This window comes from Entelurus aequoreus, linkage group LG01 (assembly GCF_033978785.1).
Source record: "Entelurus aequoreus isolate RoL-2023_Sb linkage group LG01, RoL_Eaeq_v1.1, whole genome shotgun sequence".
NCBI lineage: Eukaryota > Metazoa > Chordata > Actinopteri > Syngnathiformes > Syngnathidae > Entelurus > Entelurus aequoreus.
Window position 1 is genome coordinate 26,940,828 of NC_084731.1, and position 17,124 is coordinate 26,957,951.

General features: G+C 38.7%; 1 protein-coding gene across 2 annotated transcripts; it reads right to left on the reverse strand.

The window, feature by feature from the left end:
- Window positions 1–638: 638 nt before the first annotated feature.
- LOC133650025 (protein LSM14 homolog B-like) lies at window positions 639–11,608 on the reverse strand. Of its 2 annotated transcripts, none has more exons than XM_062046778.1 (8): window positions 11,389–11,608; window positions 8,848–9,011; window positions 8,657–8,786; window positions 8,409–8,591; window positions 8,250–8,318; window positions 2,377–2,514; window positions 2,176–2,302; window positions 639–2,092 (listed from the first exon to the last, which is right to left on the reverse strand). In XM_062046778.1, exons 1-8 carry the CDS (start codon window positions 11,513–11,515, stop codon window positions 1,936–1,938), a joined length of 1,095 nt encoding a protein of 364 aa, XP_061902762.1. In that variant the 5' UTR covers window positions 11,516–11,608; the 3' UTR covers window positions 639–1,935. The 2 variants fall into 2 exon arrangements, with proteins under 2 accessions (XP_061902762.1, XP_061902770.1); XM_062046786.1 differs by having other exon boundaries at window positions 1,947–2,092; window positions 2,381–2,514.
- Window positions 11,609–17,124: the final 5,516 nt, after the last annotated feature.

Sequence of the window (17,124 nt, forward strand, 5' to 3'; positions counted from 1 at the left end):
ACATAAAAATGGATGGAAAAGACACATCTGAGAACTCAAATAGTAAGCTGTGAGCGACAAAACCAGGTATATATCTCACTGAGACAGAGATGTATTGAAAACCAGCTCATTCATCTCATTTTTGTCTGAGTTGAGGAACAGAGACAACTGTTAGACACCCACAAGTGTCTAAAAGTCGAACTCCGATTGGTCGTTCAGCCTTGCAGGACTTTTGCTTTGCAGCAGCAGCACCTCAACGAATGTGACAGCACTCACGTCATATTTATGACAGGCAGCCTGATAAAAAAAAAAAAAAAAGTACCTACAGCAGTATCATTAGTCCAGAAACCAGTACTCTCTATACATCCTGTGTCATGATAAACAGACTGAGATCCAAAGGCGGAATCCGGACCGTCATAAAAAAAAGGTGCTTTTGGATAGACATGCTTTATATATTTCAGTGACATTTCCATCTGTTGTGCCCCGTTATATTACATGCTTAAGTTGTCACATTCTGGTCATATTTTGGAAGCACAATAAACCTTTTACAAAAACAGGTGCATGACCAGAAAACGTAAATTGTAATGGACTTTGTACTTTAGAAAAAAATCAGAGGGAATTGACCATATCAGAAAAAATTGCAATTTTTGGGGGGGGGGGGGGGGTAAAAAGGACATTCTACCATTGTAAAAGTCTGACATTTAAGTCAAAGCAGGTTTTTAAGATTGACAGTTTCTTAGCGTTATACACATACAAGTACAATTCAGACTAATGTATATTAAGAAAACCAGGAGTAACAATATCAATCAGTACAAGTATTGCATACATTTAACGCTAGAGTGGCGACAGCGTGACGTGTTGTGTTGCACAGCTGTCTCGCCCAGTGGTTGAGTCAGTTGATGCAAGCAAAATTGCCATTGTCCATACGTTCTTCGGTATAATACCAATATTATGGGGCGGTATAGCTCGGCTGGTAGAGTGGCCGTGCCAGCAACTTGAGGGTTCCAGGTTCGATTCCCGCTTCAGCCATCCTAGTCACTGCCGTTGTGTCCTTGGGCAAGACACTTTACCCACCTGCTCCCAGTGTCACCCACACTGGTTTAAATGTAACTTAGATATTGGGTTTGACTATGTAAAAGCGCTTTGAGTCACTAGAGAAAAGCGCTATATAAATATAATTCACTTCAATATTGAATTCAAGAAAATGCAGCGGCAGCATATGTGAGGTTTCTCCCCTCCCAATCACCATCCAGTCTTTAATAAAAAGGTAAGTGAGGCTAAATGTTAATTTATCCATATAATTTGTCATATGCTTTTTTGGCTTTCTGCATGTAACTATTGAGTTTTGTGTTAAAATATTTGTTCTACATAATTTATGGCAATTTTATTTTATTTTATTTAATGGCCCCTTTGGAATGGATTAAACAAAAACTGAGGTACAACAAAGGTTTGAACATACAACCTGATATAACCTTTGAACAAAGGTTATATCAGAAGTTGCTTCCTCAATGGACATTTGCAGTAAAGAGACGGGAAAAATGGTTTCTATTAACCACCTTATTTAATAGCAGCTGTTACACTTGAGTGTTTTACAAACAGTAGAAGTTGGGGGGGGGGAAATAAAGTACATTTGGCTGCCCATTTCACTTTGGATTTACATGTGGACAGTCGAGCAAATAATATCCAGAACTATTGAAACAAAATTAAATTGCATGTCTGATGCTCTGTTCAAGGACAAGTCTTACACTGCATGCTAAACTACAAATGTAAACATTCACTGCTGGATTAAAAGAAATTTCGCTCCCATTTTTAGATACTACAAAATGTACATTTACATTAATGTAGATTTAGGTTGAAGAAACAAAAAATTTTGAGTGCGTCAAATTGAAAAAGGGGAGGCACTTATTAAATAAGTAGAAAACTACAATGTATTTACAAAAAAAAAACAAATCAACTTTACTCTCTCCCACCGCCAATTTTTGGGAGGGTTCGCTGCTCAGCAGTGCTCTGCCCTCTGTGGCCCCGCCCCCGGAATCCTCGGCTTCTCAGGAAGCGGCCTGGTACTCCAAACGTCTCCATGTTTAATTTCTTCTCCTCTGCCCATGAGGTCCTTCTGAGAATGCACATGAGTTGACCTTACTTAAAGCAGACCGGTAAATACTGCATCATCGGGACAGGCAAAAAATGCGTCATCACCTGGGCTTTATGTCAGATGAGATGTTGTCAAAGAAGCCCTTGCTCTTGTTATAGTACTTAACCCCGAGTGTCTCTTCCTCCTGCGTACACTGAATCTCAGGGGCCTCCCCAGAGTCCACCTTCTCAACTGCAACGTGCCACGAAATTCATCAACATTTTGTTTCCCTAAATATCACTGGATTAAACATTCAATAAACTTACCTACAATCTCCTTTGTGAGGTCGTCTTTAAACTGAGCGTTTGCACTTTCAAAATCAAAATCTGATTCAAATTTCAAAGTTGTAGACTTGGAGTTCACAAGAAGCTGACCTCTGTTCCGGTTCCTGGGCCTGCGACTTCCTTTTTTTGGCACAGGAGCAAAAACAATTTAATACATTTTTGCTCATTTTCAAAAAGGAATGCATCATGACTTTATGCTTGCAAACAGGGGTGTACCACCAAGTTTTGGACCCCACCACACAAGACTGAGAATGGGCCTTCCATCCCATTTTATACCCAAATTCGTCAACCCATACGCACATTTGGTACGTTTAAGTCAGGAGTTGGCAACCCAAAATGTTGAAAGAGCCACATTGGACCAAAAATACAAAAAAAGAATCGGTCTGGTGCCGCAAAAAATTAAAAGCCTTCTATAAGTGTTACAATTAGAGATGTCAGATAATGTTTTTTTTTGCAGATATCCGATATTGTCCAACTCTTAATTACCGATTCCGATGTCAACCGATACCGATATATACTGTTGTGGAATTAACCCATTATTATGCCTAATTTTGCTGTGATTCCCCGCTGGATGCATTAAACAATGTAACTTTACCATGAATTGATTAACGTGGACCCCGACTTAAACAAGTTGAAAAACTTATTCGGGTGTTACAATTTAGTGGTCAATTGTACGGAATATGTACTGTGCCATCTACTAATACAAGTTTCAATCAATCAAAAACAAGGTTTTCCAAAAATAAGAGAACAACTTCAACTCCAGTTATGGAAAAAAGTGCCAACATGGCACTGCCATATTTATTATTGAAGTCACAAAGTGCATTATTTTTTTTTAACATGCCTCAAAACAGCAGCTTGAAATATGGGACATGCTCTCCCTGAGATAATCCTAATACCCACTACAACTATAGGAAATACTATACTTTGACTTTCACAAAGTGCATTATTATTTTTTTAATTTTTTAAAAACATGCCTCAAAACAACAGCTACAAAAACAATGAAGGCACACAGCTTCAGTCCAGAGTATACTAGACTCTACGTCCGTGTTTTACCGGATATGTACCGCTCCGTACAGCAGCATTTTAAAAAGTCATTAGTTTTACTTTTTGAAACAGATACCGATAATTTCCGATATTACATTTTAAAGCATTTATCGGCCGATATTATCGGACATCTCTAGTTATAATGAAGTCAAAACATGAAGTGTCTATATTAGCTTTATTAGCCTACTATCAAAATGACTGTCGCAGGCTGACACAAATCTTCGTTGACAGAAATTTAATATTTAAAACATTGGAAAACATTAGTAAAATGCAGGCTTCTCAGAGGGTGATATACCTCCTTTAAATTACTGTCTTAGAATGACCAAAAGTATAGATGTGTGTGTTTAAGTTAAAGGAAACGCCAGGCTGTCTTCGAATGGATTTATAAGAATCTATGCAAGCTGGATTACTTTTGCTGTGGTCTATAACGGCACACAAACCACTATTCGAAATGCAGGCAATTATACATATAGATATGTCATGAGAAATGCAGATATAAAATACACAGGACATAGGAAATTAAATGAGCTCAAATATACCTACAAGTGAGGCATAATGATGCAGTACGTACATAAAGCTAGCCTAAATAGCATGTTAGCATCGACTAGCATGCAGTCATGCACTGACCAAATATGTCTGATTAGCACTCCACACAAGTCAACTACTTTGTGCATTCACACACAGCATAAAAAGATTGGACAAAATGAGAAAGAATGAGTTGCATAAAACATCTTTCTCTGGCATCGTGGAAGAAAGTTACACATGGAAACTACGGTGCATTCAAGGACCGCCAAAATTAGGACAAAACGGCGCTCGCTAAATACTCCGAGAATCATGTTTAATATAAACAGTGGGATTTCTAACATTTAGGGAGGTTTGTGTCATGCTGTCCTACAGAAACCCTATTAAAACAAAAACATTTTTCCCTCCATATTTTTCTATTTTCATACATTTTCAAAAAAGCTCCAGGGCGCTAAAGAGCCGCAGGTTGCAGACCCCTGGTTTAAGTGAACTAAAAAATAATGGTTGATGGCTTTGGATAAACCCTTAAAAAAAATACCAACATGAAAACATGTTAAATAATTAGGTCTAACTTTAATAGAAAACTTCAAAGCAAAAAAATACATATGAAGTGGCCAAAATATGAAATAAATAATCATAGCCTATCATTCATTTGATTATGATAACTGTCAATTTTTCCTTTAAATCAGGATGTAACAGAAAAACTGATACACATAGGATTACCGGTATCAGTGAATTAGAATCATAACAATAGACCTTTAGAGTTAAAGGTCGAAATAATCCCTGGTTTTCCTCTGCAATTGGAAACCTTCTCAAAGAGAGAGACGTTGCTTGGGCCAGGGCTCGAAAAACAAAGACAGAGGCTGACTGGCTTAGCTTTCGCCAGCTTAGAAATAAATGTACTTCGCTTGTTAAGAGGGCCAAGTCTGATTTTTACCTGCATGAATGCAAAAAACAAATGATCCCAAAAAGTTTTGGCAAACCATAAAAGCTTCTTTAAATCATGTGACAACAAATGACTTTCCAAGTCCTTTAATTACTCAATCTGGTACTTTGTCTGATAAGACAACTATATCAAATTGTTTTAATGAGTATTTTGTTTCTGCCGGATCCTTGTTTGAGTCGTTGAATCCTCAATTGTCAAATGTTGGTTTAGCTAATGTTAATATACCAAATACACCACAGGCTGTAAATAGACGCAGCACCTGCACTTTTGAGTTCACACCTGTATCAATATACGAGGTAAACAGTGCACTAAAGAGCCTGGACACAACTAAAGCAGCAGGACCTGACCAAATTGAACCCTTTTTCTTAAAATTGGCTGCTGATTTTGTTGCTGAGCCTCTCTCGCACATTTTTAACCTAAGTCTAACAAGTAAAAGCATTCCAAAAATCTGGAAATAGGCCTTTGTTCTTCCCCTGCTAAAAGGGGGTGAACCCACAAATATAAATAATTACAGACCAATTTCTAAATTATGCATTTTAGCAAAATTGTTTGAGAAGATCATCAGTAACCAGCTAGAGGATTTTTTAGAATCAAACAATATTTTATCTCCATTTCAATCTGGTTTTAGAAAACAGCATAGCACTATTACAGCTGCTCTTAAGGTCCTCAAAGATTTAATCGAGGCTGTAGACGGCAAGAAATATTGTGTCGCCCTATTTATTGATTTGTCAAAAGCATTTGACACAGTAGACCACAGTCTGTTAATTCAAGCCCTTCATCACGTTGGATTATCTAAAAATGCAGCTGCTTGGTTCACAGACTATCTCTCCAGCAGAACACAACGTGTACAGGTGGCTGGGACGACCTCTTCATTACTGGACATTACCAAAGGAGTTCCACAAGGCTCAGTGCTGGGGCCCATTTTATTTTCTATCTACTTAAATAATCTTTGCAATAATTTGTCAAATGCAATGTACCATTTTTATGCAGACGACACCATTATTTATTGCTGTTCAACCTCCATCACTCAGGCTTTTGAGGTTTTACAAGCTGCTTTTGATGTCATCCTGGCTCGCTTATTTGATCTTAAATTGGTTTTAAATACAGATAAAAGCAAGGTAATGGTTCTCTCATTCAAGGGTGCTACTGGAAAATATTCCAAATATTGTAACATCAAATGGAAACCCTATAGAGCAGGTCTTAAATTACAAGTACTTGGGTTTTACTCTTGATCAGGACCTTTCATTTAAAGCCCATATTAACAACTTGGTCTCTAAGCTTAGGGTAAAGCTTGGTTTCTTTTTTAGAAATAAAAACGGCTTCTCTCTTAAAGTCAGAAAGAAATTGGTGACAGCGACTATCTTGCCTGTAATTGATTATGGAGACGTGCTTCTCTAAAGTGGGCTGGCTCAAGGTGGAGGACAGAGTTAAACAACTTGCACTGAGCCTAGTCTATAAAATCCGCTACACCTCCCTGATACCGAAGTACATGTCAAACTACTTCCTTAACGTAAATGACCGCCATAACCACAACACCAGGGGGTGCTCCACTAACCACGTTAAACCCAGATTCCGAACTAACAAAGGTCTTAACTCATTCTCTTTCTATGCCACATCAATGTGGAATGCGCTCCCAACAGGTATAAAAGAAAGGGCATCTCTATCCTCCTTCAAAACCGCAATAAAAGTTCACCTCCAGGCAGCCACAACCCTAAACTAACACCCTCCCCGGATTGCTAATAATCAAATGTAAACAATGAAATGCAGATACTTTTTCTTTTTCTTATGCCTTCTGATCTCTCTCTCTCTCTCTCTCTATGTCCACTACTTGATGTACATACCCCCCCCCCCCAACCCCCCTCCACACCCCTGATTGTAAATAATGTAAATAATTCAATGTGATTATCTTGTGTGATGACTGTATTATGATGATAGTATATATGATAGTATATATCTGTATCATGAATCAATTTAAGTGGACCCCGACTTAAACAAGTTGAAAAACTTATTCGGGTGTTACCATTTAGTGGTCAATTGTACGGAATTGTGCAACCTACTAATAAAAGTCTCAAAAGTGCTTCATCTAAATGCCTCAGTCTTTGGACACTGTTTTTCATTCAGCACTAAGATTTGTTACTGGCTGTCGTAGTCTCACCCACCATTGTCAACTGTATATGAAGTCAGACTTATCTTTATTGAGTGCAAGCAGATACACATATTGGCTGACTATCATTTATAAGACTCTTTTAGGTTTAATACCTCCATACTTGTGTACTGTTACAAAGAAAAAGCAGCTCTTACGCATTACGTTCTAACAATTTGTATGTTTTAACTGTTCCTCATGTACGGACTGAATTTGGCAAAAGAGCTTTTGGCATTGCTGCCCCTATGGCATGGAATGCATTGCAGACGAAACTGAAACTTACAGAACTACTTCCATTTGGAGCCTTCCGTTCTGTCCTGAGGGACAAACAGCGAGAGACGTTTGCACAGTGCCTGTGTTTTTAAAGATGTAAATCTCTGTTGTTTTACAGTTCTCTTATGTATTTTAAAATGTCTTAATGTATTATTTTTGAAACTGCTCTGTGACATGTGCTGTTGACCTCTTGGCCAGGTCACCCTTGTGAAAGAGATCTTGATCTCAATGGGTTTTCTTATCTGGTTAAATAAAGGTTCTAAAATGTACAGTATTATGATTAAATTAGTGCATCTTCTGGGGGCTAAGCCTCTGCCTTTAAAACCTGCTGGCAGCTTAGTTGCCAGAATTTTTGTGTTAAATTTACATTGGTTTTTACATTATATTGTTAATGGAAAAACAGTACACATTATTTTTTTATTCTAGCAACTTAGCTGCCAGTTTTGCAATAATGGATACTACTAAAGTTTAAAAAGGCATGCAATTTCAAGCAGTACAAATATATTTTCTGTCAAAATGAAAAAAATCCTCTACATTTAGTGAGAAAATTTTAAGTATTTATTGACACATTTCCAGGCATTTGCGGGCCAGATAAAATGATGTCGCGGGGTCTGGCCCCTGAGCCTTGAGTTTGACACCTCTACCTTACCTTGTTCCAAAACGCTGGTGCTGTGTGTGAACGCTTAAAAGGTGAACTTTAATGACATTACGACATCCGCGTTGAGTGAAGTGTTCTAAACTTGGTTCGACGCGATCGAGGTGGAACGAACACTTGTATTTTTGATAGTACTTAACTTTCTATATTAATTTTATATCACCATTTATGACATATTTTCAAAAGAATACACTTAATATTCAAAAATAGCAGAAAAAAACACTTTTGACGTCCCTGCTTGCAAATAGCCAAGAAATCTAATTTCATGTTACCTTGTTTTCCTCTTTGTTTGGGATTATCAGCACGTTGGCTTTGTGTCTTGCCTGCAGGCGGCCGGGGAGCTGTTTGATGCAAAAGCCCATATTACCCCAAAAACTATCAAAGCAACAGGAACACCAACGAGAGACATATTGGATTTAAAATATTCTTACAAGTGGGTACATTTTCTTTCTGAACTTGGGAGCCAGACCGCTGGGCCGGGCTAACGGCCTGTCTGACCTGCGGCTGGGTTGAGGATTTCCCTTTTCTCGCAGCGTTGCCCGCCAAAGGTACGGTTTGAACAGCTTGTTCTACCATGGGAGCTCTTCTGGGAGGGATGCCGTGAAATCCTGGACCTGTGTGAAGAGGAAATTGCGTGAAACAATGTGAAACACACACAAATGTGCACAACAAGCTATACCTAGACCCAAAGCTGCATTGTACTGCTGGTTCAGCAGAGAGTTGGCAGCCAGCTGGTTGTAAGTAGGCATCATCTCTCTGTATGGGCTCCAGCGTGGGGGATATCCACCTGAGGAGCTGCCGACAGAGGACTAAAAACAGCAAAATAACTTTCTCGGTTCATCAACAGTTCAGAGAGAAAACCGAGCACACCTGTACAATAGCAGGATCTCGAGGGAGCCCATGATGCGGCTTTGTTGGTTCCGACACAGTGATGTCCTTTATGTCGCTTCCTCTGAATATTATAAACTCATACACTTCATCTTTGGGTGGCACCGGGCTGTCGGTGTGCCGGTCCTCTGTCCCATAGGACTTCACTGTTTGAACATAAAATACAAAACTACAGGATCAGGGCAGCTGCAGCTCTGTGACGTGCTGTCAGGGGAGGCAAGTGAAACATTGCCTCACCTTGCCACCGTGGCTTAACCATGAGATGTCCAAAAACGAAGTAATAGAATAAAGTTTGAATATTTCTCTTTTGGTCTATGCTTTCTATGTGATTTCGGTGTGGTTCCTGTATATTTGGATCATTTTCATGGTCAAAATCGCGGAAATTCCGTGTTTCCTTATCAAAATAAGGCAAACAAGAAGTCCACGGCTACACACAAAGTGTATTGAGCATGTGCACGCGTGCTTATAATAATAATAATAATAATAGATTTTATTGGTAAAAGCACTTTACATTGAACAAACAATCTCAAAGTGCTAGAGTGCATTTAAAAAACAAACAAAGCTAGAACAACAAATAGCTGCCCCAAACGAGCAAGATAAATAGTAAAGTAAAATAAAAACTAGGACAGCCTCATAGCTGGAAGTAGCACACATAAATCTAACAAGAGGCTTTTTTAAAAAGATGGGCTTTTAAGCCTTTTTTAAAAGCATCCAGTCTGTGGTGCCCTCAGGTGGTCAGGGAGAGTGTTACAGACTGGGAGCGGGGAAGAGGCGGGGAAAAGGCAGGCCATGAGGCAGCAAGTACCTCTGCCTCACAGTAGAGGGCGATATATTGTCAACTTGCAGTTCAATGCCTCAGCAGTACTCTTGACTCGCCACACTGGGAGAAGTGGGGGCGCTCCAGCTAGCAGACACGTCTCCAGCGGAAGCCAGGCTTTATTTTTTTAAACTGTATTTATAACAAATACAGATGCCTGATAATCCGATAAATGCTTTAAAATGTAATATCGGAAATTATCTATCGGTTTCAAGAAGTAAAATTAATGACTTTTTAAAACGCCGCTGTACGTAGCGGTACATATCCGGTAAAATACAGACGTCTAGTATACTCTGGACTGAAGCTGTGTGCCTTCATTGTTTTTGTAGCTGTTTTGAGGCATGTTTAAAAAAAATAAATATAGTATACTCTGGACTGAAGCTGTGTGCCTTCATTGTTTTTGTAGCTGTTTTGAGGCATGTTTAAAAAAAATAAATAATGCACTTTGTGAAAGTAAAAGTATATAACGACAATGATAAATGGGTTATACTTTTATAGCGCTTTTCTACCTTCAAGGTACTCAAAGCGCTTTGACAGTATTTCCACATTTACCCATTCACTCACAGATTCACACACTGATGGCGGGAGCTGCCATGCAAGGCGCTAACCAGCAGCCATCAAGAGCAAGGGTGAAGTGTCTTGCCCAAGGACACAACGGACGTGACTAGGATGGTAGAAGGTGGGGATTGAACCCCAGTAACCAGCAACCTTCGCCACGCCGCCCCTCCCATAGTTGTAATGGGTATCAGGATTATCTCGGAGAGCATGTCCCAAGTTCCATGCTGTTTTGACGCATGTTAAAAAAAATTATGCACTTTGTGACTTCAATAATAAATATGGCAGTGCCATGTTGGCATTTTTTTCCATAACTCGAGTTGAAGTTGTTCTCTTATTTCGGAAAACCTTGTTTTTGATTGATTGATTAAAACTTGTATTAGTAGATTGCACAGTCCAGTACATATTCCGTACAATTGACCACTAAATGGTAACACCCGAATAAGTTTTTCAACTTGTTTAAATCGGGGTCCACGTTAATCAATTCATGGTAAAGTTACATTGTTTAATGCATCCAACGGGGCATCACAACAAAATTAGGCATAATAATGTGTTAATTCCACGACTGTATATATCGGTTGATATCGGAATCGGTAATTAAGAGTTGGACAATATCGGAATATCGGCAAAAAAGCCATTATCGGACATCTCTAATAACAAACATGGCATTATTATAAGAGTAAGCCAGCGTTTGTGGGTGTTTGTCAAATGCAAAAATATTGCTTTATTGCTTGGAATGAAACTGAATTAAATGAACGCGTCTGCCAATATGGAGGATTGTATACTGTATCAATGATTAAATACTTCTCTAAACTGGACTTTAAGACAAAATGAATGATCATACAAATAGCTATTGCTACTTCAGATACAGAAAGGTAAGATACACTTACAATACTTGATTTATTTTGTTAAATGCAAATGGGACCAAAAAGTAATACTTTTTGGACCCATTTATCATATAATATAACGTTTTTATGAAAGCGAATAACTCCCTTCTTTTACCTGTTACTTTAATGTGCAACTTAAATCAACAATGATTAGAGCTGTACATATGAATTTAAGTAAGAAAAAAGGAAAAAAAAACTCCAAAAGTATCTATGCCTCACCGCACATCACAGCTGCACACAATGAGACCCATCAAACAAACTTACCTTTGGCTAAGGCAACCGTGGACCGTTCTGTGTCCACCGAGGACAATATGCCTTCATACCGAATCTGTGCCTTCGATATCAAACTTATTTTGCTGCCAATGTAAGGCGTTCCACCTCTGGCACTCATGCTTCCAGCGGTTTAAGCGGACAAAGACCCCCCAAAAGATGGCGAGACTACTCATTAAAGAGATTTATCAGCAGCGACGTGCAATTACGGGCACCTGTGTGATTTATAAAATCGGCAGTGACGTCACTGTGCTGCTCAACCACCTGCGTTTGACGAGGGTTAGTGTGTTTACATTACCAGCGCACACCGATGCGCCCATGGGCGGGGTTAACCTGTTTTTATTTCAATGTTATTACGTTATAACTACGCACAATACACATAAAACGACGTTTAAGCGGACAGAGACCCCCAAAAGATGGCAAGACTACTTATTAAAGAGATTTATCAGCGGCGACGTGCAATTACGGGCACCTGTGTGATTTATAAACTTGGCGGTGACGTCACTGCGCTGCTAGTTTGTTTACATACCAGCGCACATCCATGGGCGGTGTTAAACTTTTTATTTTTATTTTATTACGTTGGAACAAAGCACAATACACATACAACGACGTTCAAGCGGACAGAGACCCTTTAAAAATGGCAAAACTACTCATTAAAGAGATTTATCAGCGGCGACGTGCAATTACGGGCACCTGTGTGATTTATAAGATCGGCAGTGACGTCACTGTGGTGCTCAGCCACCTGCGTTTGACGAGGATTAGTTTGTTTACATTACCAGCGCACATCCATGGGCGGGGTAAACTTTTTATTTTTATTTATTACTTTATAACTACGCACAATACACATACAACGACGTTTTCCTTCAAAACCGCAATAAAAGTTCACCTCCAGGCAGCTACAACCCTTAACTAACACCCTCCCCGGATTGCTAATAATCAAATGCTAATAATCAAATGTAAACAATCAAATGCAGATACTTTTTCTTATGCCTTGTTCTGATCTCTCTCTCTCTCTCTCTCTCTCTCTCTCTCTCTCTCTCTCTCTCTCTCTCTCTCTCTCTCTCTCTCTCTCTCTCTCTCTCTGTCTCTCTCTCTCTCTCTCTCTCTCTCTCTCTCTCTCTCTCTCCTCTCTCTCTCTCTCTCTCTCTCTCTCTCTCTCTCTCTCTCAGCTACAACCCTTAACTAACACCCCTCCCCGGATTGCTAATAATCAAATGCTAATAATCAAATGTAAACAATCAAATGCAGATACTTTTTCTTATGCCTTGTTCTGATATCTCTCTCTCTCTCTCTCTCTCTCTCTCTCTCTCTCTCTCTCTCTCTCTCTCTCTCTCTCTCTCTCTCTATGTCCACTACTTTCTGTCCATATCCCCCCCCCCACCCCCTCCACACCCCTGATTGTAAATAATGTAAATAATTCAATGTGATTATCTTGTGTGATGACTGTATTATGATGATAGTATATATGAGTATATATCTGTATCATGAATCAATTTAAGTGGACCCCGACTTAAACAACTTGAAAAACGTATTCGGGTGTTACCATTTAGTGGTCAATTGTACGGAATATGTACTTCACTGTGCAACCTACTAATAAACGTCTCAATCAATCAATCAAAAACCAAGACCCCAAAAGATGGCAAGACTACTCATTAAAGCATTTAGCAGAGGTGGGACCAAGTCATTGCTTTGCAAGTCACAAGTAAGTCTCAAGTCTTTGCCTCAAGTCTCGAGTCAAGTCCCGAGTCAAGACAGGCAAGTCCCGAGTCAAGTCCAAAGTCAAGACTGGAAAGTCTCAAGTCAAGTCACAAGTCCTGCATTTGAGTTTCGAGTCCTTTCAAGTCCTTTTGACCACAGACTAATATTTTTACACAGATTGTGTATGCTTTTAAACAGCTGTATTTATTTATTAAAACAAGTGCATTTGAAATAGCACGAAATAAAATAGTACTGACATTGCAATTCATAATAGCACTATTAACCAGTCATTTTAATAGTTTAAACAATTTTAAACATTTAACTCATTCCTTTACAGAATAAACACATTTGCAAAAACAAGTGCAACTGTACTTATTTGTACAAAAGTGTTAACATTGTATTTCCATGGCATATTGCATTGTAACTAGTTCCACAGCAGTTTCTATTATGTTCTTACCTTATCTCATTGATCTCATCTCATACTGTATGTGTGTTTATGTGTGCGTACACTTGAAAAACATAACAAATACATGAACATAAAAATGAACAGAGTTGTACTTTTTAGATGTCAGGGCCCTATGCAATATGTACACATATTCTTAATATAGTATATATTTTAACTGACCTTTATTTGACTATGTTTGTCTTTTTGTAGGTGGCTAAAATATGCGGTGCTGCTGACCGCCGTCTAACGTTACGTTACTGTGTGTGATACATTGACTAACGTAACGTTAAATGTAGGTACCTCATGCAACCCTGCTTAAAAAATCACTTGACAAAAAGTATGAATAAGGTAGCAAACTGCAGTGGACGCAACATATTGCTGTGTTTGAAATGATGTTATAACCATAGACATCTTATAAGTAGACGCAGTATTGGTTGCTGTGACGCGAGCAATTTGCATCTTGAAGTGGTGATGAGGAGCCGGCGAGCAGCCTAAACTGATAGTTGACAGGTAGAAAACAAAGATGCCAGGCTGGTGTTCAGCGTTTTCCTGCTCAAATGAGCGGACTGTTGAAAATAGGAATCGGGGGATTACTTTTCACAAGTAAGATTTAACATTAATGTACTATTGGTTGTATTTTATGAAAATAACATTACCACAGAGTTGAGAAGGAGCAAAGATCTTCAATATTTGTATGTGAAAATCACAAATAAATCTTCTGGGGGAGGATGACGCCCCTAAAGGGGTTTGGTTTACAAACTTTCTGCCCCACCTAAAACAAAATTCACCAGCCGCCATTGATTATAATGCATTCTCATTTTAGGCAAAATATAAGACAATACTTTCTTAACAGTATAATTGTAACCAGGAATAAGTCTTCAAGTAACAATATTCAAATACTAATATTGTTGGGTAAAACAGAATTTGGTTTTATTCTGAATCCAGTGAAACAGATTGGTGGTTTTAGCTGATATAAAGACTTTCAGGTGTTTATATATGTTTAAGTATTTGGCAGGCGCTTTTATCCAAAGCGACATACATAAAAAATACATATATAACAAGCACTGTAAACATGATCATTTAAGGGAAAAATGTAATACAAAATATCAATACAAAGTGTCACGACAGAATAAACTCTCTGCTGCTGCAGCAACAGAGATACGGTCTATAAGATATATAGATATCTAATGTATTCATACATTGTTTATGTAGCATGTCTATATAACGTAATCATATTGTTTCTTCAATTTAAAAATATCTGACCGTTTTTTTCCCCTTCTCTGGGATTATATTCCCAGTTTTAATCTCGGACGTCTGGTCATTTATAGCGTATAAGAATATTATATTACTGTTAAGCAAACTATGAATAATAAAACATGTGTCCGTTATCATAGCTACACGTATGACAAAAAAGCGCGTGAATATGAGTGGTATTCAGTGAGGTAAAATGAATTAAATGCGTTGACAGTTCATTGCTCCTGCCAAATGAATTGCACTGAGTGGAGCGGATCACCACTCCAAGATGGCGGCCCCGCGTCTCGTCTGCGCCAGTAGGCAGTAGCCCTCGATGCTGCGTCTACTTATAAGATGTCTATGGTTATAACGTTAGCAGTGAGTTTACAGCCTCACTGATTTAACTACACAGCAAATAAAAGTCATGTTACTTAGCCAATAAACGTTAGCTTGCATTCAAAACTTACCCTTCTTTGTGCAACTTCAAATGTCGAACGAAGTTGGAAGTTGTTGCGTCTCCGTCTGTAATATTCGAACTGCGTGATTTGCATACGGCAATTCTATGACCAAGTCGTAGTTTTTATACCCGAACGAAACCAACTTTGGTATAAATCTTTCTCACTGGCGCGTTGTTTGACAACTCTTGTTCATTGGTTGTCCTGCAATTTGATTGGCTGAATGCTGTGTGATGAAAACAACGTATATCTAATTTGATTGGCTGTTGTACTGAGAGCACACACGCTGACACGCAGCACACACGCTGATAGACAGACACGTACAAAATGAAAGCTACGGAGCGCTCCCAAATAACTTTTTAAGCTTTAGGTTTTGGGGAAAGTAGCAAGTCATGTCAAGTCAAAAGGCTCAAGTCCAAGTGAAGTCACAAGTCATTGATGTTAAAGTCTAAGTCGAGTTGCAAGTCTCTTTACATTTTGTCAAGTCGAGTCTAAAGTCATCAAATTCATGACTCGAGTCTGACTCGAGTCCAAGTCATGTGACTCGAGTCCACACCTCTGGCATTTAGGTTTTCAGCACCGAAGGCTTGGAATAACCTACAATCGAATCTTCAACTTCAAACCCTTGTTACATTAAATGAGTTTAAAGCTTCTGTGAAAGGATTGCAGTCTACCTTGTCTGTATGCACATGTGTTATGTGAGCAAGTTTGAATGTTGTAAATTTGATGTTTTATGTGTTGTTTACTGTTTTTAATGTAACCTTGCTGCTGCCCTCTTGGCCAGATCTCCCTTGGAAAAGAGATATTTGATCTCAATGGGATTTTACCTGGTTAAATAAAGGCTAAATAAAAAAAATTAAAGAGATTTATCAGCGGTGACGTGCAATTACGGGCACATTTTTTTTTTTTTTTTTAAACTTTTATTCATAAATTTCAACATTTACAAACAGACAAGAAACAATCAAAATAACTACACAAATAGTACAAAACAGTACAAAAAGAGTTCAAAGCAGCGCCAGGGGGTTATAAATTCAAAGTAACTAAAATAGAATGCAAAAAAAACATATATATAAAATAAACAAAGTGCAAAGCCATAAGCTCACTCAATTTCAGTAAATAACTAAATTTGGAACACAGCCTCATCGTTTTCACAGATTTTTGGTTGTTAGAGGTAGAGTGTTTTAATGTAGTGTTCTAATTCTTTTTTAAAGGCTCAAAAGGCAGGTCGGGTATTGAGAAACTTACATTTATGAATATAAAACTTAGCCAATAGTATAATAATTACTGGCACCTGTGTGATTTATAAGATCGGCGGTGACGTCACTGTACTGCAGCCACCTGCGTTTGACGAGGGTTAGTTTGTTTCCTTTTACCAACGCACACCGATGGGCCCATAGGCGGGGTTAAACTTGTTATTTTGGTTTTGTTACGTTATATCTACGCACAATACACATACAACGACTAAACATACCTTAAACACATTATGTATGTATAACAGGGGAATCGATATGCATTGTTTTCTGATCAAGTTCCTTACAAGTGACGTAATAGTACTACTGTTTCACTGCTTCACGCTCTATTGCGTTGATGTCGCGACAGTCGGGCCTGTTTAAATCAGGCGTTACTATCCGCAAATAGTTCATTTTGTTATTTTATATATAAAGAGACGCACATACACACAGTAAATAATGACAGCCGTGTGACGCAACAGCGCAGCCATTTTTGCCCCGGCGTTCTGTCAAAACATACTTAAAACTCCGTGAGCAATATTAAATGCGGAACAGGCCGCCTGGAATCGGATTATTTGACGAAAACGCTCGGAAATTACCGAGGCCGTTTTTTTTAATGTCAAAGACCTTGGGACCGCCTTCTACTCTGCGGAACTGCCAATCACAACTC